The 23,616-nt window shown below is 49.5% G+C and overlaps 2 protein-coding genes across 2 annotated transcripts in view; one reads left to right on the top strand and one right to left on the bottom strand.

Moving 5' to 3' along the window:
- HORMAD2 (HORMA domain containing 2) overlaps nucleotides 1–23,616 on the top strand; it is a 143,696-nt gene that overhangs the window by 107,260 nt on the left and 12,820 nt on the right. The window lies entirely within an intron of this gene.
- Nucleotides 11,209–21,641, bottom strand: LIF (LIF interleukin 6 family cytokine). Its single transcript, XM_005278805.4, has 4 exons — nucleotides 21,281–21,641; nucleotides 20,888–21,010; nucleotides 16,789–16,967; nucleotides 11,209–15,681 (listed from the first exon to the last, which is right to left on the bottom strand). Exons 2-4 carry the CDS (start codon nucleotides 20,904–20,906, stop codon nucleotides 15,244–15,246), a joined length of 636 nt encoding a protein of 211 aa, XP_005278862.3. The 5' UTR covers nucleotides 20,907–21,010; nucleotides 21,281–21,641; the 3' UTR covers nucleotides 11,209–15,243.

Below are 23,616 nucleotides of genomic sequence, written 5' to 3'. Positions count from 1 at the left end.
CTGTCAAAAAAAACTTTGAGAAAAGAACTTTTTCTATTATGAAAATAACTGAATACGATTTTGCTAGTGGGAATTAAGGGTCTGACCCTTGGGCCTGGTCTACCCTAAAAAAATGAATGCAGTTAAAGCCCCTAGAACATTTGACATACCCACAAATAGATGTCAACAGATCTGATAATTGGCTCGAGCAGCCAGCCACCTCTCAGCAGCTAGTTAAAGCTGAGCAGCTTCAGTCTGAACTAATGTAGAGCTGGTGCAAACACAGACAAGCTGACATGGTTCAAATAGTCATCTCCAGGCACACCAGCGGCCTTTTGAAATCTCCCACAATGCATTGCTTCTGGGAGATTGGCTGGGAAACTTGTGGGACAGGCACCCAGATTGCAGCTGAAGCAGTCCTGGATACCACCATTATGGCAAGGGTCAAAACTAGCATGGCTAGTGTGAATGCACATAACTATTTGTGCTTAAACCAGTTTGGTTCGACTACAAACGTTTCTCTTTGTTAGTGCAGACAAGGCCTTGCGCTTGGTTTGCAATGAAGCTCAGAGCCAGTAGCGTGGAATGGGAAATCTACAGGGTAAGGAGTTGACAGGTTGTGAGGAGGGAACCTGGACCCTGCCTTGTAGATGAAAGCCAATCTTTGTAGCAGGTGAACTCTTCCTCCTGCTTAAAAGTCCCAGTCTGGTTCAAAGGAAGATGGAACTCCAGCAGCTGGTTCCTCCATTGCTACCCTTGATGTGCCACTCGACTGCAAACTTTGTGTATCAGCATCAGTGATCACAGCAAAGGCAGATGGAAACTTTGCAGAAATGAAATGATATGAAAAATGCCAAAGGGAGATTAGATCTTGGTCATGACTCTTTCATCACCCTTGTCTCTAGGAAGAGACGTCTCACCCCCACTTTCTTTCTTGCTCTTGAAGCCTTCATCTTCCCAGCTAATTTTCTGGCTGTGTTCCTTGCTAGGGCTAGAAAATGATGCAAAACATTTGCCTACATGACAGTGGTGCCGGCTTAACCACAGATGTGTGTTTAAAACCAACATAATGAAACCAGTGCAAAGGGCTGTGTGAACACTTTTATTTCCCTAAAACCAGACTTAGTTCAGTTTAACTTAAATCCACTGGGAACACGTTTAAGCTAAACTTAAATAAGTCACTTGTGATGGGGTAGTCAGGCCCCCACACTGGCAAGGAGAGGGTTAATGAGAGCCAGTGGACCCAACTGGCCCCACCCCGCTACACCTGCAGCAAAGCTCGGGCATGGAGAAGGAAGCTAAGGACGAGACCTAGCCCAGTTCAGGGTGTAGCAGGGACGAGAACAGAGCTCTGCTTCTCTGATGTGCAGAAGCCTGTTTGCACAGAGGCTGACAGTTTGCTGGGTGAACAAGCCTCCTGGGAAAGAGATTGACTAGACCCTGGTACTAGTTCTGTAGAGCCCTGCTGGAGGGGGTCCTGCCAAAGGTTCCTTAGAAGACCCTGTTTGAATGGTGGTTTGTCCTGATTTCTGTGGACATTAATACTCCAGAAGGGATAAGGCTGGCGGGCTGGGCTGGAGGGCTCAAACACTACTGCATTGGACCTTGCAAGTGACAGCAACCTACCAGCAGAGACCTGTGGCAGGGTGAGTCATGCCAAGATGGATCACAAGGGGGCACTGCAGAGGCAAACCTGATCACATTGTCCTTAAACCAGAATAGGCAAGTCCACACAAAGGACTGCACCAGTGTAAATTTACACCTGAGTAAGTAAGAGTTGAATCAAGTCCATATTTTCACTTTATTCCCCTTTCACTGGTCTAGCACTGACCTTTCACACTGTCATCACAGCCGCTGCTCTTGGCATCTGCTCTCAAGCATATTGACTTTCCTGCTGTTTTCAAAGCTCTTCTGAAATGACTCATCATTTTTATCTCCCCTCTTTCTTTGCTTCTTTATGATTGATACAGAAGGCCTGGAAATTTGGCTTTGGTTGTTTGATTTTGTTTTGTCACAGTATCAGGCCAGAGTGGTAGCCGTATTAGTCTGAATCACAAAAACAACGAGGAGTCCTTGTGGCACCTTAGAGACTAACAAAACTTACTTGGGCATAAGCTTTCATGGGCTAAAACCCACTTCATCCAATGCATGGAGTGAAAAATACAGTAAGCAGTATATATATATGAAAAGATGGGAGTTGCCTTACCAAGTTGGGGGGTCAGTGCTAATGAGGCCAACTCAGTTAAGGTGGAAGTGGTCTATTCTCAACAGTTGATTACTTTTGTAGTGCTAACGAGGCCATAGCAATCAAGGTGGACAACACCCATTTCCAACAGTTGACAAGAAGGTGTGAGTGTCAGCAGAGGGAAAATTACTTTTTTGTAAGGCAATTCCCATCTTTTCATATATATACCGCTTACTGTAATTTTCACTCCATGCATCTGATGAAGTGGGTTTTAGCCCACAAAAGCTTATGCCCAAATAAATTTATTAGTCTCTAAAGTGCCACGAGGACTCCTCATTGCTTTTGCTAGAATCAGTTCAGGTCTTGTCTCTTCCTGCTTTCCCTTGACAGATTCTATGGAAGGATGGAAAATCAGTAGGGATTACGACACCACAATCACCAGGGCTGGCTCCAGCTTTTTTGCCGCGCTAAGCGGCGGGGGGGAAGGGGGAAAGATAAAGCCGCGATCGACGGCACTTCGGCGGCAGCTCTACCGCGCTGCTTCATTCTTTGGCGGCAATTCGGTGGCCGGTCCTTCCCTCTGAGAGGGACTGAGGGACTCGCAGCCAAAGACTCCTACGTGCCGCCCCTTTCCATTGGCCGCCCCAAGCACCTGCTTCCTGCGCTGGTGCCTGGAGCCAGCCTTAACAATCACCAGTGAAATTAAACTTGGTTTTGGGCTCATGGGCTTTAGGCACCTAGATACCTTTGAAGATATGGGCCTTGGTATCAGACTGTTTACAATTGTTTTCTGTTTGTTTTGGTTTTTGTTAACACTTTTTAACTCGTACACCTGGCAAACAGCTGGGAGAAAAGAACTCAGTGAAAGATTCAGCTTCGCCCTGAGAAAGCATCCACTCAAGTTCTCTAGTTATCCACAGACACCTCCAACAAAAACAGAAAATTAGACTAGAAATTCCAGAGATTTTTAAGGTAAAAACCAAGAAGAAAAAAAAAACTAATTCAGGCTTTCTTTCACCATGATGTGGAAGAAAAATAGGATAAAACACCATTATTTTCTCCCTTGCAAGTCACATTTAAGGCCCTGCAAAGGGCTTGCATAGCCTTAAGCATGATTAACTTGACACAGTGAGCAGTTCCAACTTTGTAGCTGTTTCATTTAACTGTGTGGTGCATTTTGGGCTATAGTTTTTAAGCAAGATTTTATGCCAAAGAAAGTTGCGTGAGGTTTCAATGTGGCATAGTAGCTAGAGTGGAGTGGGACTTAGGAGACTTTAATTCTATTCTCAGCTCAGCCATTGACCTGCTGGGTGACCTTAGGCCAGTCACATTGCTTCTCCGTGCCTCAGTTTCCCCACCTGTAAATTGAGATAACAAAACTGATCTCCTTGGTGAAGTGCTTTGAGTTCTACTGGTGAAAGCCTGAGACATTGTTAATGAGAAGTTGGGGCTATTGCTGTGTGTTTGATCATTCTGGATCTCTTCTGCTCTTTCTAAAGCCTGCTCTTCAAATGGAGCATAGCTGAGAGCCTCTTTGCAGAGTAGGTTCTTATTAATGCTGCCCCATCCGAGGCAAAAAGCCACAGACACAGTAGCAGAAGTTTCTGCATTTTCTGTTTTCAGCCAAGGCCAAGATAACTGCATGCTGTGATCAGATACTTTATCTGATTGTGGTGCTGCCGTTGATGATAAAGTAGGATATTATAGCTGACTCAGGGTATAAGATGAAGCAGAATGTTCTGTTCCCAGAGTTGGCCCCATTTGCCCCCAACCTCACACACACATTTGATTTCCTTTTTAAGGAGAAGTGAACTTTTGTGATGGTGAAAGGTAGCAGACAGGCCACTTGCAGGACCAAAGCAGGGGTGGTAATCGAGGTGGCTGGGGAGGGTGAATGCCCTTCCTCCCCCAGGTTTTTGCAGTTGCTCAAAGTTTCACAGGCAACAGAGCCAGGGGGCCCATGGCCCGAACACTTTTAAATGCAGCCGCTGCTGGAGCGGTCTGGAACATGGCTCTGGCTGCATGGTCGCAATGCCACTGGAATGTGACCTAGCTGCCCCTCTGTACAGACAGGGGGCGGCAGGCCAAATTTCAGCAAGTGGCATTATGACCTGGTGCACAGGGTCGCAGCAACACTCAAATTTGGCGGGCTGCCCCTCTGCCCAGAGGGAAGGGTGTCTGGAGCCTGGACCAAATGAAGCTGTAATTAACACACCAGTAGTCTGGTCCTGTGCAGCAGAATGCAGGGGAGTCTGCCAAGAACCCAGCTCCTCTTGGCAGCACCCCCATGCACTATGTGGGGAAGAGAGGGGAGACTCCCCAGCGGAGGGACACCTGCAGCAGGAGGGGGGCACGAGTTGGTACAGGACAGGGTTCCCAGTGGGGCAGGGCATGGAAACAGGGAGTGGAATCTCTCCATCCCCCCAAAAAATAGCTGCATTGACACCACTGGAAATCCTTTTCTCCTTCACTGAGCAGGTCTAGTCACAATGCAACAATCGGCCACAACCCTAATCTGGGGCCATGACCTGTAGGGCCTGGGGGTGAGTTCTGTCTGTCTGGGTTTGTATTCAGCACCCAGCACCAAAGCATCTGATTGCTGAGTCATTCCTAGGTCTCCCCTGTGAAACTAGCAAGAAGGATCAATTTAATGTCAGGTGGGATGTGGGCATCTGCCTACCAGGAGCTGGACTTAAGCCTGTAAGGGTACAATTACACATCAAAAAAACTCTGGCAGCAAGTCTCGGAACCTGGCCCTCATGGGCAGCCACTGTGAACCCAGACATTGAGAGAGGCTAGCCCCCGGCACCTCCCCTTCTGCCCAGGGCCCCGCCCCTCCCCCTCCCCCACAGGAGTCCAGAGCACCCCCACCATGGCCCCTGGCCCCCCCGAGCGTCCCAGCCCTGGAGCCCCAGGCAGCCAGTCCCAGCACCTCCAACCCTGGAGCACTAGGCAGCCAGGTGGTATGGTCCAAGAACTGGGCGGGCAGCTCGGCCCAGGCCCCAGCACCAGCCACACCGAGTCCCGGCAACAGGCCGGCCTGCCCCAGCCAGCCTGGGCCATGGAAGAGTGCTGGGAACTGCAGGAGGAGGCCTGGGGGCAGAACATGGGCAAGGCCATGCCAGGCTGTTTGGGGAGGCACAGCCCCCCCGGCCTATGACACCCATGCTGGGCCTATGGCTCAGGCTCGTGGGGCTGATGCTGCAGCACTAAAAATAGCGATAGAGACGTTCTGGTGTCGGGCAGAGCTCGGGCTCTGGGGCCCAGAGGGTTGGGTGCGTTTCGGAGCCCGAACTCCAGCCCAAGCTGGAGCGTCTCCACTGCTATTTGCAACGCTGCAGCGTGAGCCTGGGTCTGTAGCCCCAGGCTCACAGGCTTGTTGCCAGTTGTTTGCGGGGTTGTTTTTGACGTGTAGATGTTCCCTTTCGAAGGGGTCACAACGTGCTGCGAGAGCCTCACTCCAATGACAGGCTCCATAACTCACTTCCGGCCCTCTGAGCCTTCCAGGCCCTTAGGTAATCTCTGTGGAAAGGGACTGGAAGCTGTGGTCCCTCTCTGTTTTCAGCACTCTCGCTGAGTGTTACCCACTGCTGCTTGCTGTCATTGCTTTGAGGGCCATCTCGGTTACAAAGAGTCTAAACACTCGCTCGTGAAAGCTTTGTACACCAATCTCGGATGAGTCCAAAGGGCTTGTTTCTGATCTCACAATGAGTGTTACATCTGTCTTTACCTTTGATGGAATTATTCCTGATTAACCCCTGTACAAGGGCAGAATCCAGCCCATGTTTTCTTTATTTCCCTTCAACTCTTGATGTTCTATCCCCTTCTTTGTGATAGAATAAATGCTTGAGATGTAGCTAGTCTAAGTAAAACATGCTGAATTACTGGGGCTCTGCCCTCACTTCCTCCTCAGGCCCATTTATTTGTTTGACTTGCCGGTTATGTCTTGTCTTTACTTAAGGTTGTAAGTTCTGTGGGGCGAGGCCCATCTCTCACTATATGTGTGTTCAGCACCCAGCACAATGGGGCGCCGATGTGGTTGGGGTCTCTAGGAAGTTCTGTACTAATGATACATATGCGGTGGTGTTGTAGCCATGCTGTCCCAGGATATTAGAAACACAAGGTGGGGGAGGTAATGTCTTTTATTGGACAACTTGTATTGGTGAGAGAGATGGGTTTTCAAGCTACACAGAGCTCTTCTTCAGGTCTGACCTGAAATTGGTCCAATAAAAGATATATTGCCTCACCCATCTTGTCTCTATAATAATCTTCTTCTTCTTCTTTTCCCTTTATGCCGCTTTTCCTGGTGAGGGTCACAGCGGCAGCATGGAGAGTAGGGAGGTCCAGACCTCCTTTTCCTCTGCAAACAGATTCCAGCTCCTCCTGGGGGATTCCGCAGCGTTCCCAGGCCAGACAGGAGATATAATCCCTTCAGGAGGTCCTGGGTCGGCCTGGGGCCTACGCCCAGTGGGATGTGCCTGGTACAATTCCAACAGAAGCCTCCCGGGGAGCATCCTTATCAGGTGCCTGAACCACCTCATCTGGCTCCTCTTGATCAGGGGGAGTAGCAGCTCTATTCCGAGGCCCTCCAAAATAGCTGAGCTCCTCACCCTGTGTCGGAGAGCAAGTCCAGTGACCCTGTGGAGAAACCTCATTTCCACCACTCGTTCCCACCATCTCGTCCTTTTGGTCATTACCCAAAGTTCATGACCATAGGTGAGGATGGGGATGTAGAGCGACCTGTAAACCAAGAGCTTCATCCAAGAACTCAGCTCCACAGATCGATACAGCATCCGCATCACTGCTGCCGCCGCCCCAATCCACCCGTTCTCTCATGCTCCCACTTGCCATCACTTGTGAACAAGACCTCTAGATACATGAACTCGTCTACTAAAGGCAGCTGCTCCCCCCTCACCTGGAGAGAGCAGTCCACTTTCTTCCGGGAGAGGACCATGATCTCTGATTTGGAGGTCTGTATAATAATAATAATTAATAATGTCTCAGGAACAGGTGAATTTCTAAAATACTAAGATCTTGTTTTCATGTCCTTGGCTATGTGAATTTCAGATCCACAATCTCTTTCAAATCAGAACCTTCCAGCAGTGGTGGGTGCTTAGATTCAGGGATCTGGTTTAAATTCCCTTAAAGACAGCCCCAAGTTATGGAGATCAGTTCCAGATCTAATTCTCACCAGAGCTCAGGCATGTTTTAAGCCAGATTCTGGCTTGAGCCAGGCTCTCTGGAAGAAAGACCCTAAAACTCTACCCAAGCCTGAAGAATCCCATGTATCGATTCATAGATGGTGAGGCCAGAAGGGATCATCTAGCCTGACTTCCTGTATAGCACAGGCCAGAGAATTTTACTCAGTGACTCCTGTAGTTTGGAGAATTTCTCTCACCTACTAGATAAGTGACATTATCAAGCCCAATAACTTGTGGCTGAACTAGACAGCATGTCTTTTCGGAAGACATCCAATTATAGTGCAAAGACTGCAAATGATCAGCCACATCCCTTGGTGAGTTGTTCCAACGGCTAGTTGCTGCTACTGTAAGGTAGGGGGCTCCAGTGAATAATTGCCCTCTCTGCAGGCAGACATCACATATCTGACATCACATCTTTCAAAAGCTCCTACTCCTCTCTTCTGGGTAACTTCCACCTAGCAGCATCTGTGGACTATAGGGGTTTCTTTAACCATTGTAAAGGGCAAGTTGATTGTTTAAACTGGAACTCTTTCTTTCTGGGGCTTAGTCATTCCACTTGTGTCTGATGCTCTGACCCACTCGGTGGCCTATTCCATGGTGAGCATTTCCCAGGTTTGGTGAAACCTGAAGAAAATCTCATATTTCAACAGGGACTTTCTGAGCCAGATCTAGAACTCATTGACGTCAGTGGAAAGACTCCCATTGACTATAAGGCCTTTGGATCAGGTCCAGGATCCATTGGTATTAGGGGCGGAGCTGGCCTAACATTGCTGGCCTGTGCATGGCAGGAGACACATTCCCTTCTGCCATCCTTTTGCCTCTGCAGCGTGTGAGGAGAGAGCAGGTCGCTGGGGTGACCGTGGAAGGCCAGGACTCCTGCTTCTGCTTTGCACCAGGAAGTTTTGCTACACTAATTAGTGCTGCTTAAATCTTTCAGTAGGATCATAAAATGTTACTATCTGCTTTTGGCTGACTCAGTGGTTCTAAAATGATGAACTGAAACTAGGGTGAGGAGCAGGGCCCGGATATGCCTGGGCTTGAGTCCAGCGAGTCATTCTGAGTTCAGGCTGCAGGCCTGAGCCCTTTAGGAAGCATGAATTTCTGTAGGGATCCAGTGGCTGCCTAGGCCGCTGCTGTGCATTAAGATTGAAGTCAGAAATTTGTGCTGGAAGACAAGAAAACTGAACCACTTCTCCTTTGGAAGCTAAGTGTGGTGAGCAGTCTGCTGACTGCCGCCTAGGTCTAGATCCTGGGCTGGGGCATCTCTTTGTAAACGTAAAACCAAATACAAAGTAAGTAATTATTTGGTAGCCCCCTCTTTCTTTTTATCTATGTGACCCCTCTGAGCACCTACAATCTTTCATGTGTCTATCTTTACAACCCCCTCCCTGCACAATGGCAGGGTTATTATGTGCATTTTACAACTGGGAAACTGAGGCACAGATAGGGTAAGTGATTTCCCTGAGACTGCACAGAAGTCTGCAGCAGAGAAGGGACTTGAGCCCAGGTCTCTCAAGTCCCAGGATGCTTGTAAATTCCTAGATAGCCATGGATTAGTTACTATGTGAGGAAGGATGGACTTGTGGTAAGTGCTCTGTCCTGGGACTTGGTAGCAGTCCTGGGAGCCCCAGCAGGTAGCCTGCCAGCCCAGAAAGCCCCAGCTGCAGCAGAGCAGCTAAGTGAAATTGACATTCTTGTCAGTTTCATGGCTGCTAGCTAGAATGTCAGTATCACATTTTGTTCCAAGAACACCTTATTTTAGTGTTTTTGAAACAACAGTTGTGGGGATCTCCAGCTCGCTGGAAACCTTTGGTAAATTTGCTTTAGTTTCAAATTGGAACCAAAGTAAATTCATAAATATCAAAATTCCCTGCATCCCAAAATCCCCAGCTGTGGCCCGCTCTCGTTATGGCATAGAGAGGAGTTGCTCCTTGCCACCCACAGAGGCTCGTAGTAACACAGAGCAGCCAGCTCTCCGACAACAGCAAGAGAGCCACAGGGCAGTGATGAAGTTGCAGAGGCTGCCAAAGAATAAATGACATTAACAACTTCGCCTTGCTCTGGGTCAGATGGCAGCCTTAGACTCTCTCCTTTACAGAGGTGCGCCTGAGCAATTGTGATTAGTAAAGCCTGGGCTGAACAACCTGATGGGGCATGTTATTAAGAGAAAGAGATTTTGTGCTCCTCCGAGACATGAGGGATGATCAAACAGGATCTTAGCTCATCCGCTTTGTCTCATGCCTGGGAGGCTTGGCTGGAGGCCCATGGGCTCTGGAGGAGGATTTCATCATACTGCTCAAGTGTGCTCATAATCGCTCTCTTGTTAACTGGTACAATCCCATTTTATTGGCCAGCACAGGATCATTGTTCTGTAGGAAAATTAGGTGGTCTGGGCTTAGCCAGACTTTTATGAACCTCTCCAAGGGCAGAGCTGGAGTCTTTGAGGTGGTTATTTTTTTATCTGATTTGGTTTGTTTCCCTTCACTGGCTGTGGGCTTTTTAACACCTGTGATCTCTCCCACTGTGCAGCAGCATTATTTATGGAATGCCAGCAGTATGCTAGTTGCTTCATGCACTGAATCTCATTGGTGTCCCACAGCGCTTACGCTGTCTCTGATGGCGTAAAGAAGCTGCAAAGCTGCCATAATCCATTAAAAAGCAACAGAGTCTCCTGTGGCACCTTTAAGACTAACAGATGTATTGGAGCATAAGCTTTCGTGGGTGAATGCCCACTTGGTCAGATGCATGACGAAGTGGGTATTCACCCATGAAAGCTTATGCTCCAATACATCTGTTCATCTGTAAGGTGCCACAGGACTCTGTTGCTTTTTACAGATCCAGACTAACACGGCTACCCCTCTGATACATAATCCATTAGATGCCCTCTGGGGGGGTTGCCCAGCATAGGGAGAGTCCCTGGCAGGCATAGAGTTGCAGGCAACTCTGCAACCCACTGCTGCAGCTTCTGGCACAGGGGTGGTCCTGGAGAGAAGGGAGTATGGCCAGAGCTACTCCCTGGCTATTTCCAGCTGTTGGAAGGGTCTGTTGGACCATGAGCAGCTGGACATAGATTAGGGCAGCAACTCTGGCTGTTCTAATGTCACTGAGGGACGACATGGCCCCCAACATAGTGGTGCAGAGGTGGCATATGGCCAGCTGTCTCACAGCCAGCTCCTGTGCCAAGCTCAGCTCTGTCCCCAGTGATTTCAGCCCCATGGTCCTATTTCTGAAGAGCTGATAAGGGCCTGATCCTGCCAACCCTTGGATACACAGCCCAGAGTCATAGCCCAGAGGGAGGGAGGATAAAGGTGGCTTTATGCCACTTGGACCCTTGGGTTTCCAGCTGCTTGAAGGACTGCCACAGCTCCTGGTGTAATTTAGGCAACTGGAGCGGCTCTAAGCCTCCCCCAGGCTGCCAGGGGCACTGGCGCTGACAGGAATGACCATAGTGCATGCTCCCTCCAGCCTCTGCTCTGTCCCCAGCATGTGCCCATCTGGGGGAGGATGTGAAACTTTTACAGCCCCTATTCAGGGGCCAGGCCACGGGGATATTCCCCCACGTTGAGCACTTTTTAAATTCTGCCCCAATTGGGGGTGCTGAACACTTGAAAATCTGATTCCTAGGACCTGATCCAAAGTCTAGAAAGATGCCCATTGTCTACAGTGGCCTTTGGCTTGAGATCATAATGAAATAGCTTCTGGAGAAACTAATCCAGCATTGCTGAGATGCAACATAGCAGGAGATGCATTCACAGCTCTACAATTACTGCAGTTTGGGGGAAGACCAGAGGTAATAAATGTAACACAACAGGGAAGTGCTAAGAAAACCACAGGGAAAAAAGAGACTGTTTCAGAATATTTATTGTAAAAAAGACATTCTAAAAAGTATAAAAATAAATATTTAAATATCATACAATATATTATTATTATTAATAATTATTATTAAAAGTCCTGTCAAACATGTGGCATGGGGCATACTTTCCCATAAGGTTTTACAGACACACAGACACCGTAACACACACAGGCTACCCTGTCACTGTGGAGCACATAAATAGTTTTCCATGTCATTGTAATTAGCACTCATGTCAAATATTAAATAGCCTCACAACATCCCTGCGAGATATGGCCCCTTGCACAGCAAAGCCATGTGGAGTCTGAGCCACTGCAGGGGTGCAAACTGTGATTTGAACGAATGTAAGGAACAGGGGAAACAGAGGCTACAGCAACTAGGTCATGCAAATCAGTAGAGCTGGGATTAGAACTCGGGTTTTCTTTACTCCCAGCCCTGGGCTGAATCTACTAGACAGCTACTTCTGTGGTCTGGATACAGTATTCATCTGTCAGTGTAAGAATACTTGTGATACAGCCTTTAAAGTGCACTTTGATGGAGGGGGTTAGAATTAAAGATACTTGTGCCCAGCCGGAGGCACCCGGCCCTGATTTTCAGAGGTGGTGGCAATCCCCTGACTTCATCTGGAGTTGCGCTTGTGTTCCAGTACCTCTGAAAATCAGACTCTCGGTGTCTCAAGTCGGACTCCCAAAAGCAGAGGTTGAAATTGTGCTGCCTCAGTTTCACCATCTGTAAACGAGGTGAATGAGAACACAAACCTTGTCTGCATCAGGGAGACGATGGAGGTCAGTTAGCAAAGAGACCTGGTTCCCTCGCACTTGCCCTACTTGAACTGGTGTCACTGCTGATTTACACTAGAGTAAAAGGGGAACCAAGGTTGCCAGATTTACCCGCGCTGGTCAGCTTCTAACTCTACAAGGGGGCCACTGACATGCTGGAGGAAGGTGCTTGCAATAAGGGCACCAGAGCCCGGCTGCCTCGAGAGAACCAGCACTATTGTCTTCCCCTTGAGACATTCCAATCACTCATCCCTTTATAAGGACTATTAATTACATTCACGGGGTCCTGAGCCCCCTTTTGCCTTCATGATGAGAAAAGCCCTTTTCCTCACTACAGGGGTGAAGTCACTGAAAACGTAAGTGAAGATTTAACAAAATCAGTGATATTTGAGCCTTTTAAACTATGGGTTCTGTCCCCAGCTGCTTGGGGTTTGGGGAGAATGATCCAAAATAGTAGCTGGCCAACCAGCACTTCAATGCCCACCCTCCCCCACATAGAATCAGAGAGTCTCAGGGTTGGAAGAGACCTCAGGAGGTATCTAGTCCAACCCCCTGCTCAAAGCAGGACCAACCCCAACTAAATCATCCACCCTTTGCAACTGCCCTTCAATTTGAGTGCCTTTCTCATCATTCCGGTTTAACAGTCCAAGCGATGCATAGTAAATAGTCAAATTTGCAGAGCCAGCTGCATGGAAGATACCAGTGCAGAAGAGAAAGCATGTCTGCTTCAGAGTAACCACACCTTTCACTCACCTGACAAGTGCCTTAATACTGTGTGCAAGTAACAACAAGGAAATACAAATAGATAGGAGTTTACAAGATTGCTCAGATAGTGCAATGTTTCTGTCCAACTCCCCACTTCTAATTGTTATGGGCCATAAATAAGAAATTCACCATCCTAGATTTTAAGTCTAGAAGAGACTGTTATGATCATCTAATCTGACCTCCTGCCTAACACAGGCCAGCTGATTCATCCAGCATTGACCCCAATTACTTGAGGTTGAACTAGAGGAGATCTTTTAAAAGGACACCCAATCTTGAGCTGAAGATCACACAAGTCAGCTGTGTCCTTTAGCTCCTTTTGGATGCTCTCAGAGTATCTTATAGAGATGGGCAAAACTAGGGCTGCTGTAGATTTTGAAAAGTTTTGTCAAGATCCTGGTAGTTCAAATCCAGGTCTCATTTTATCTGATCCCAGACACTTTTTTTGGAGGAGTGTGATGGGGAGAATGAGTTAAATGGTTCTGGTTTTCCAGTAACTCATCTTTTGATATCTTTCTTTAGAAACAGACCCTCTTCCTCCACAAAGAGGAAAAGCATCTCAAACACCAAGCATCTGCCATGGTGGAAGTTGGTACTGAGTTTGATAGGGAGTTTTGGTTTCTGTTTTAAATGAAATTTTTGTGAGAAAACTCATTCACTGGTTTTAAAGCACCCCAAGGCCTTTCCCCGAATGATTCATCCCCATGATAGAAAGGCTGCCACTTTGAAAATGAATCCAGTAGCCTGCAAGACTGCATTCGCCATGTGGCGCATAGTGCACAAAGGGGAGCCAGGACAGAGAGCGATCTGAGCGGCGTTCCCTTTCCGTGTGGGTGCAAGGGGAAGCCTGTGTGACTGGAGAGGCCAGGATGGGATTATCAAAGCCATTTTCATTGGTTGTCCTTAGTTCAACCTGGAAAATCTCAGCCTCCTGGCCTGAGCTGAAGCCATTAAAGATTCCTATGGATTTCAATGGGCTTTGGACCTGCTCTCTGAGACATTCTCCTCAGTTAACTCTGAGCAAGGCCGAGTCTCACACTGGCGTTCACAAAGACAATGTGTGCAGGAACGGTGTTAGACTCGCTGGGGCCCAGGACAGAAACTAAGGAGTGGGCTCCTATCCCACCTTCCTTACCTGCTCACACACTGGATTGCTGCAACATTTCGGAAGGTGAAGCCCAAGCCCCACCATGTGGGGCCCCCTGTGGCGTAGGGCCCCGGGCAATTGCCCTCCTTGCTACCCCCTAATGCCAGCCCTGAATGTGTGGACTTTGCAGCAGCTGTGTGACCTCAGCTCAGGTTCACAGAAGGGCATACCACAGTTTGCCCAACCCATGGGATACTCTCCAAAGAGTCAGATTCTAGGCTGGAGTGGAATACTTGTAGGGCGCCCATTACTGCAGAAGCTGGACTCAGCGGAGCAGACCCTGTTCTTAAATCCCTGCCACTGGTGATTTTATACCCGTACGTGAGGTGTGTCTCACAGAGCACCTGGGATCCTGCGACAGGTCTAGTGCTCCAGCAGTTCTAAAGCTTTGTTTCTAATCAAGATTAAAAAAGGCCCCAAGTGCAGAGGGGGCTGGAGAGGGACAAAGAAGAAGCAGTGAAACCTAACTCCCAGCTGCAGTGCAGAACCTCCTAAAATCAAAGGACTAAACTCTCCGCTCATTTCCCCATTGAAGTCAGAGGAAAGGGTGGCCCAGAGATGGACAAGAGCTACCCAATCCATCTTGCTGGGGCTTCGGCAGTGTCCTTCCCTCATGCTTTCCCCAGCCTGCTTTTCAGCAACCCAAGCAATGGTGCATCCACGAGGGCCATTGCCAGACTGGTCTGCAGCCTGGCGCATCTCAGTGCTGGGCCATCATTCCTTGGTCTTCTGCCCAAACCGTCCTTTGTCTCAATTCCAGCCCATTTGGCCTCCCACAGACTAATAATTCAGGTAATTTATAACGCGCCCTATCCCTAAGGCACTTGGGCACTGAACAGCGTCATAAAGACACAATTAAAATACCAGACAAACATGATAGAACTCACCCTCATTAACATTCAAATAAATAACGGCGCTGGGGGAGCAATATTACAAAAGGGATTGGGGGGAGATAATAAATAGGAAGCAAACAAGGCTTATTAATAATAGACCACCCATGAAGGAAGAGTCCAGAGGTGCCCTGGGCAAGTGCAGAGGGCTTGATGGAGGCGGATGTCAAGGGGGAGCTAGTCCCACACCAGGGGGCCACTGCAGCCCCACTGGATGGATGAATTCCCTGAAAGCTGAGTGTCTTAAAGGTCAGGGGCTTTCCAAACCAAGAGGGCTGACCAAAGGGCAATCCCGCCTCCTTGCCCTCCGGAGTATGTAGCTGGTTGTCATGTGCCCTCTCAGATGCCCCTGACTCAGACTCCTGCTCACCTCAGCCGTGCTGCACTGATCCCTCCGCAGTTGGGCTCAACAGGCCCTGGGGGAGTGGCAGGGTCCGTCTGTCTGGCAGCTCATGCCTGCGAGAGGTGAGGTAGCAGGACCTGTGCCGCCTGGGAGACGACCTGCACGTACCTCCTCAGCACCTGGCAGCCCTGCTGCTTCTTCTTGAAGACGGTCATGCCCTTACTGCTCTTGCCGTAGGTGACGTCCACCTGGGAGACCTTGTAGTTGGTGCACAGCAGGCAGGTCAGGTTGGAGATCAGTCCCCGCGTGGTCTTGGTGGTGTTCTGGAGCCGCTCCCGCAGCTCCTTGGCCGTGGGGTTAAGCTCTTCCTGGTCCCTGGTGATGTTGCCCAGCGAGGCGTTCAGGAAGGCAAAGACCTTGTACAAGGCCACCATGATCTCCTTCTTATGGCTGGTTCGGTTCACGTCGAAGTCAGGGAAGTTGGTTCCATTGGCGTTGCAGAGTTCATCCAGGTGGCTGCTGAATGGGTCGCCCTGGCAGTCCAGCTGGGGGAGGCGGGAGGGGAAAAAATGACTAGGGAATCTCAGTCACACAGCCCCTCGCACACACTGCCCCACCTTCAGCCCTCCCCCGCTCACTGTTTTATCACACGTCTCATGCTGCAGGATGGGTTTTAAAGCCCTGCCCCTGGAGCCCTGCAAGAATCTCAGCTGTTGTTAAACAAGGAGGTTTCTAGCTCTCCTAGCTGTGCACAAATGCTTGAAAACTTGGCCCAGTTGTGCCCAAAAGGCTCAGAAACCTCAGTAAACAAGAGCCTGACTCAGGACTGTTGAACCCTTGTGGTTGGCAATGCTGTAGGAGCTAAGGCACCTCTCGCGAGGTACTTCTCTATCTCCCCGGGCTATAGCACCTGAGCATCTGGCAGTTTGCAAAGGATTTACAGGACTAATACCCCATCCATCATGTGGGTGGAAAACCAAGGCCCGGAGCCCTTTGCCCAAGGTCACGCGAGCCAGCTGCGGGGAACAGGCATTAGTGTGCAGGTCTCCTAAGACTGGGCTCATGCCCAATCCACTGGGCCGTCCTTCTTCTCTGCCATCCCCCAACTGCACCAATAACTCACCTACCAGTGCACTTTGGTCCTGCTTTGCAGTCCCTCCTGCTCTGTCCACAGCTGGGACAGGGATAGCAGGAGCCATTAGTTGTGCCGAACTGTGCAGTGGGGAGGGGTGATAGAAATGTAACCCCCTAAGGGCTGGAAGGCTTTCCCCAGCTGAGGCTGGCATCTAAACTCAGCACTCCACTCCTGAAAATCTAGCCCACTAATCCCCACTCCTCCCTGCAGGCCAGCGCTCCATTGCCCATCCTATATTTGTGATGGGAAAATCCAGGGCAGGGTCTGATTTTCAGAGGTGCTGAGCACCCGCATCCCCAGCTGACATCCCCAAGGTCCTGCATAGGTCAAGCAAACACCTGCCAGTTTTATGTAAACTCCTCCCGTGGGGTTCTAGCAATAAGCACGTTCCGCTTGCCCGATGCAATGTCCTTGGGGACGAGCAGCTTGGCTGGCCGAATAGGACATGCCTGTATCCTGCTTGAGTAGCTCACACAGTTTTAATTTAGGAGGAGCTGAGGCTCCAATGGGAACTTACATAGATGCTGAAGAGATCCTGAGCCGTCGCATTGAGCAGCACCACTAGCTTCCGGGTCTGCTCAGCCACGTTGGGTTTGCACACATGCGTGTTCTCGCACATGGGGCTGGGGGTGTTCACCGGCAGTGCCTTGCCAACCACCAATCTGCAGTGGATCATCAACAGCAAGGGGACAACACCTGTGGACAGAGGAAAGCGGGCGCGGTGAGATGATGCCACTGGGACCCAGCCATCAGCGCCATTCACTTCAGAGTCCAGTGCCCACCCAGCCAGATGAGAGCTCTGAGATCTCCCCCGGGAAAGCGTCCAGTGTCACTGGGACTGGACAGCCTCAGTCACTAATAGCTCCTGATCTTGCCAATGCTGGAGGGAAAGAAGGATCAAAAGAAGCTCTCTCCCATTGCCTCCGGGCAGGATCTCTCTAGGTGTCAGATCACCGGGAAGGGAACCAGCTATTGCCTGGGTTGGAGCGGCTGATCTCTGGGACCAAGAACATTTCCATCCCCCTGCAGTCAGAACCATGTGCTACTGAGGCACATGGGCTGCTCTTTGATAAAGCAGAGGCAACGTCCTGCCTGCCCTGAACCATCCGGCTTGCACCCAGTTTCCCTTTGCTCCCCCATGCCCACGTATCCGGTGTAGCTTCTGTAGATAGGGGCTGGAGTTTGTCCTAAGGGCCATATTCTCCTCTCACTTCTACCAGTGTAGTTAAGAAGAAAATTCCCATTTCCCCATGTCTCCCCAACCCTCAATGCTCTGCTGTCTGCATTCTCCAGCTCCCCCTGAGCACTGCCCCCTGGCTCAGCACTGCCCTGCAATGCAGCAGGAATTCCCCTGTGTTTTTCTTTCCTCTGGGAGCTTTTTGTGTTCTCAAGTTGCGCAACTGCCTGTGACTACCTGTCAGTTTTAGTCAAGCATGCAAAGCAGGGGGTAGGGCTGGGTGTGGGTTTTGTGCCCATTCTCTGGGCTCGTGTTGTTGACATTGATCAAAGTTTCAATAGTGGCCAACTGAGGTGTCACCAAGAGGCTCATCTAAAAAGCAGAGTGGTCTAGTGGCTAGCACTGTAGCTTAGGACTCAGGATACATGAGTTCTATTCCTAGCTCCACCCCTTACCTACTGGGTGGCCATGGACAAGTTTCTCAGTTTCCCCTTCTGTGAAGTGGGGATAATGATACTATCTGCTTTGCCATCTACTGATGTTAGGAATTATTAAGAACCCCCCTAGACCAATGAGCATTCTTGAAAAAATGCTGGTTTGAATGCCTAGTAGGAGAAACTGCTGATATGCATAGAACTGCGTTATGGATGGGGCCGGACGGCCAGCCAGGCTAAGTCTGAGTGGAGTAGTGGTTTCCCCCAGCACCTGTCATAAGACAATAGCACTGAACAAAGAGATTTATTAGACTTAGGAGGTTGGCATTATCCCTAAAGCTTCTCTCTGATTCACTGTAGAGTTTCTGCCTCAGACCTTTCCTGGCCCTGCTACATATTTAAAGACACAGTGCTATTATTCTTCAAGCAGAGTCTTCTTTCTAGCCCCCCTCCACATCAAGGTGAGCTCTTGTCTTTCCCTGAGTTCCTGATCCTCCCCACCCGGGAGGTGGCCTGCTGGTGATCCACAATCAGCTGTGTGTTGCATCACTGCCTGCTGACCTGTGTCTCACTGTGCACTGATTCGGGCTCCCCGCCTCTGGTGCAGCCCCATAGGCAAAGATCCCACCTCTCCCTCGCAGGTTAGCCATTTTGCATGAGAGGCAGCCCCATCATGGGAGTGGATGCAGGAAGGCATCAATGCCTGCAGCCATGTGTCAAAATCCCAGGCTCCCAGGTGCACTCACAGGAGTCAGTGTGGTTTAGCAGGATTGGAAACCTGGGGTGACAGCCTGGCCCTAGGGACATCAACAGAGGTTTTGTCATCAATGTCCCCAGGATCTCACCCCTGGTTTCTAGACCTACCTCTGCCTCTGGGTGACCTAGGGCAAGTCACTGTCACTCGCTGTGCCTCAGTTTCCTCTGTCCCTCTTGTCTGTTTAGACTGTGAGGTCTTTGGGACAGAGACTAGCACAATGGGGCCCTTGTCTCGGGTGTAATATGTCATTATTGTAGGCCAACTGTAATATGAATAGCTAATAATAGCAGAAGCCTAATCTTGCATCTGATGATATTACCAGGCTGAGGCGGGGGGTTTTCAGGATAATTTTGGATGACCCATTGCCTTTGGGCTGAGACTCCAACTATCACCCCCCACACACCACACACACCCGCCCCCTCACTACCTGGGGTACCAGCACCAAATTCAGCACACAGCCACAAGCGGGACAGCTGCCAGGTGACCAAAGCAATGTGTCACAGAGGAACACAGCAGGGTTAGGTCAAATGATGTTATGAAAGATGAACTGTGTATCCTTTCCCTCTCTGTTTCAACCCCTGGACGTTCCTGCTTGTTCTCTTGTTCTCCCATAGAACCCAGAGATTAATATGCTGCCATTTGGGAATAGTATCACATAGTGGTAATGGTGCTGATATGAATTATTGTTATGAATAATAATCCTTGGCACTTACATGTTGCTTTTCATCCAAGGATCCCAAAGCCCTTTACAAAGACAGGTAAACCTTATCATCCCCATTTTACAGATGGGGAAACTGAGTCACAGAGTGACACAACCAAGGGCACCAGTGGCAGAGTTGAGAATACTGTACAGATCTGGAGAGCTAGAACTTGGGGTCCTGACCCCTGCAGTCCCATGCTATAAACTGCACAGTGAGGGAGAAAAATTACACTATTCAGGTTCTATGGAGCATAGTATCTTAAAGGCCTGATCCTGTGCAAAGTAGAACATACTCAACTCAACCTCTGCTGATTGGGCCTAGAGACAGCCAATTCAACAAGCAATGTCACAATGCAGCTGCTGAAAAACCACATAGTTCTTGGTATCTGACAAACTCTGAAGTTGTCCACACTTGTCAGAACCTCGGAATCGCTGCAGGTCACAAGTCATACGATAATTACTTTATTTACACTCGCTGCAGCAGCATCCGTGCCCTAATTTGTACATTGCAACTGACAGGACTTCCCTTCTGTGTTGCAATCACTCACATAGCAGTGCTCATGTTCAGGACAAGGGCATTTTCAGGAAAAGCAAAGGAGGATGGAGAGCAAAGGACACAGCCAATGCCCTCCCTAATGTAATTAAACTCCCAGTAGGGAGGAACATGGTCTGGTGTGGGCCAGTGCTATGCAATTTTCTCCCATGCATATTTCAGCTGTGGGACTGTCAGAGAGCCCAGCAGTGCTGAGGTGGCTTGTGACATTCACCACTAAATTAATATTAATTTGCAATCTCATTCAGCTTCTCTAGCCCAGAGTCTCAGTAATACCTTGCTCTTCTGTAGCTTCATTCTCATTAGATCTCGACGTGCTTTAAGGCGGCACTCACTACCATTATCCCCATTTCACAGAGAGGGAAACTTAGGCACAGTGATTTGTCCAAGGGCACTCATGAGGCCAGTGGCAGGGCTGGGACTAGAAGCCAGCGCTCCTGAGTCACAGCCAAGTGCACCAGCTAGTGGGCCAAGCTGCCTGCTCTGCTTAAAACCCTTAAAACTCTTTTCTCCCTATTGCACTGGTTTGCATAGCGCAATCTACCCCACAACACTTCACATAGACATGACTTGTACTCAGGCCACGAGAACAACATTCTAGCTTCAGTGTCTATCCTTTAGATAAGCTCGACTCTGATCTTTTCAATCCAAAAACATTTTGCAATTGGCAACTTCCTTATTTCTCTGATTTTTTCAAAAATCGAATTAAACAAGAGTTATCAGTGTTTCTCAGCAGTGAGAGACCCAAAAGAATTCGAAAACCCTTTGGAAGAATTTAGAGTGGTATAAATTTCCAGATGTTTGTGGAAATATGCCAGAGAGGCATGTTTGCTTTTTACTGCCAATTCCCAGAGGTGCTAAGACTAGCGAAAAAGTTTCTTAAGGGTTTCTCTTTGCGCCAAACAGAAGAGCCTCAGACAAAAGGTGTGACTGATTGCTTCAAAATCAGAAAAGTTTAAAAAAAAATCAAATAGGATTGACAAAGATGGTTTTACCTGCTGGAATGAACTTCATTTTGAGCTGTATCCCAGGAGCAACTTAAGAGAGATTGATGTTGACAGAAGGAGTTTTCAGAAATTCATGTTCATACTGGGGGATTTCACTGGTTTATATACGGTCTGTAAGAAAGAGGTGGGGGGGAAGAAGTTAGGCAGATTCATTCAAACTAACAATCAGGAAGTAGCGATCGGTTTGGAAACAGTGAATGGTTATTTCTAAGTAACTTTTTGTGATAATGTTGAGGTCATCATGCTGTGGTTTTACTGAATGCTTCATTCTGGAATTGTTTGAAGCAGAGAGATGGGTTGATTAAAGGAAAACCCATGAATTTGCAAACTGACTCCCGAAAAAAATTCTGCCTACGTTCATAGGACAATACTGCGACTCACCCAGGGAGAAGTGCTGCAGTTTCCTGAGGGTGAGTCTTCTTCCTTAGAGTACTTTCACCTCCCACCTCCCCTGCTGGGGGTTTCCCCCCAACAGTTACTTTTCATCGTTTCAGATGCTGTGTAATGCACAGGTAGAGCACCGGGACTGTCTCATTTAGAAAATAACAAGGGTTAGAGCTAATACTGAATGGAACCAAAGGTCATTCTGGCAGGGAAAGTATTTAAGTGGGAGGGGATGTTACAAAATAGACATTTACATGAATCAGGGAGGGGGACAGAGAAAGGGATGGAATTGTAACTGCTCAGCTGTGTGTCATGGTCTCTAACATGACTGCAATCAATTGGGAATTCTCTGCCAGCTCAAGTGCTGAAGTGTGCTAGTGAATGAGCTGTTCCGTGCTGCGCTATTGTAGGGATGTCCCGGCAGGGCCGGCTCTGGCTTTTTTGCCCTAGGCAAAAAAGCCACCTGCCGCGCCCCACCCACCCCCAGCGCGGCAGGGGAGGGCACTGAGCACAGCTGCGGGCCCGCTCTCCCCGGCGGCCGGAGCGCCGGGAGGAGGGCAGCAAGCCCGGCCGGGGCCCCGCTCTCCCCCGACCGGCCGGAGCGCCGGGGGGAGGGCGGCGAGCCCGGCCGGGGCCCCGCTCTCCTCGACCGTCCAGAGTGCCAGGGGGAGGATGGCAAGCCCGCTGCGGCTCCGCTTTCCCCGGCGGCGGGAACGCCGCGGGGAGGGCAGCGAGCCCAGTCGCGGCCCCGCTCTCGGGCCAGAGCGCCCCGCCGTGCCGCCCCCCTCCAGGCGCCGCCCCAAGCAGATGCTTGGTGGGCTGGTGCCTGGAGCCGGCCCTGCGTCCCGGGTCACTTCACTGCACATTCCTGTGTGACAATAGCCTATGGACATGGAAACTAGCCCGTCCACTGTTAGGGGGTCAGGGCTGGCTCCTTGCAATAGCCACCTTGCTACACAGGAAAGTGTTTCTGGTACCAAGCATTGGTTTGAATGTCTTTTACCGACAGCAAATGCTTTTCATTACAAATCTTCATTAGGCTGAAAACCCAATTTCCTGGCAGAAAATAGTTTTGATGGAAAATTTTCCACTAGCCCTGCTGTGCTGCTGCTAGTGAAAGGCGTTAACCCTTTAGTTCTGGTAGCAACCGCTCATGCTTCTAGCTCTGTAGGTTGTGGGCTCAGACCCTGCATTTGGTTCAAGGAGGGGGGGTGATTTTATTATATTAGCACTGCCAGAAATGCAAGAGCCATCTTCCCCGGGACGCTCCCTTGCAGTGCGTGCTCAGGCTGGCTGCTAAACCTGCTCAGGAAGTTGCAGTTTATTTTCCAGTTGCAACACTGGGATTATGCTGAAATCACCTCCTTCCCAATTCCCACTTTGGCCCCTTTTGCCGTGTGGCCACTGTCTGAACACACAGGGCTGGCTCCTTGGCTGGTGGCCAGTGATACAGCCCCAATGACGTCAGAAGCACAATTGCCCTTGAACATAGCTGTGCTATAAGGTGCAGATAGGGCATAGCTGGGTTAAAGTCATTTTTTAAAGCCGTGCTCAAGGCTGGAGGCAGTTCTAACAAGTTTATATCCTGTTCACACCAGCAGGCTGAACATGTTCAAGTCCCTGGGTGGGAGAGCTCCACGGAACAGTCAGGCAATGCTTGTGTCTCAATGCAGCAAGCTCATCCTTCTGGGTCAGTACTGACCCAATGTCCAGCAGGGTGCTAGAGGGCACTGTGCTGCAGGGAGCAGAGCAGGTGACTCAGTAGGGGGCACTCTCCCTTCTGAATCCATGTTGACCCCAATGCCTAAGCGTGTGCTAGGGAGCCTGTACTGCAGGCAGTGGCATGGTTAATTCAGTAGGGGGGGGTTGCTGTCTACTCTGAGTCAGTACTAACTCCAGTGCCCAGTGTGGTGCTAGGGGGAGTAGTGCAGCAGGCACTGGTGTGAGCAATCAGTAGGGGGCGCCATCTACTCTGAGTCCTCACTAATTCCAATTCCCCTGTGCAGTGCTAGGGGCTGCTATGCAGCAGGGGGGCACTCTCCTCCCTGAGTAATGACTGAAGGGAGCGTGCACCCAACTGTGTCATCCAATTGAACTAATGCCTCAGCAAGGCACTAGGGAGCGCTATGATGGGAGGTGTGACGTTGCACTCCACATGCTTTATGAAAATATGCTTATAAATGTGAATATGATGTAACTGGAATATACTTTATGCAAAAGATTTCGTGTAAGGTATCATTATAAAGCTTATACTCTACTGAGTGTGATCATCGTATTTGTTTGCATGTATTATTTCTATGTCTGGAGTTAGGAGAATAAGATATAAACTTATA

This window comes from Chrysemys picta, chromosome 15 (assembly GCF_011386835.1).
Source record: "Chrysemys picta bellii isolate R12L10 chromosome 15, ASM1138683v2, whole genome shotgun sequence".
Lineage (NCBI taxonomy): Eukaryota > Metazoa > Chordata > Testudines > Emydidae > Chrysemys > Chrysemys picta.
Note: the sequence above shows the minus strand (reverse complement) of the source record. Positions and strands in the feature narration are given on the sequence as shown.

Coding starts and splice junctions, on each gene's coding strand:
- LIF (XM_005278805.4), bottom strand. Junction 15,682..16,788: donor AGGATCTCTTCAGCATCTAT/GTAAGTTCCCAT, acceptor CGCCTCCCCCAG/CTGGACTGCCAGGGCGACCC.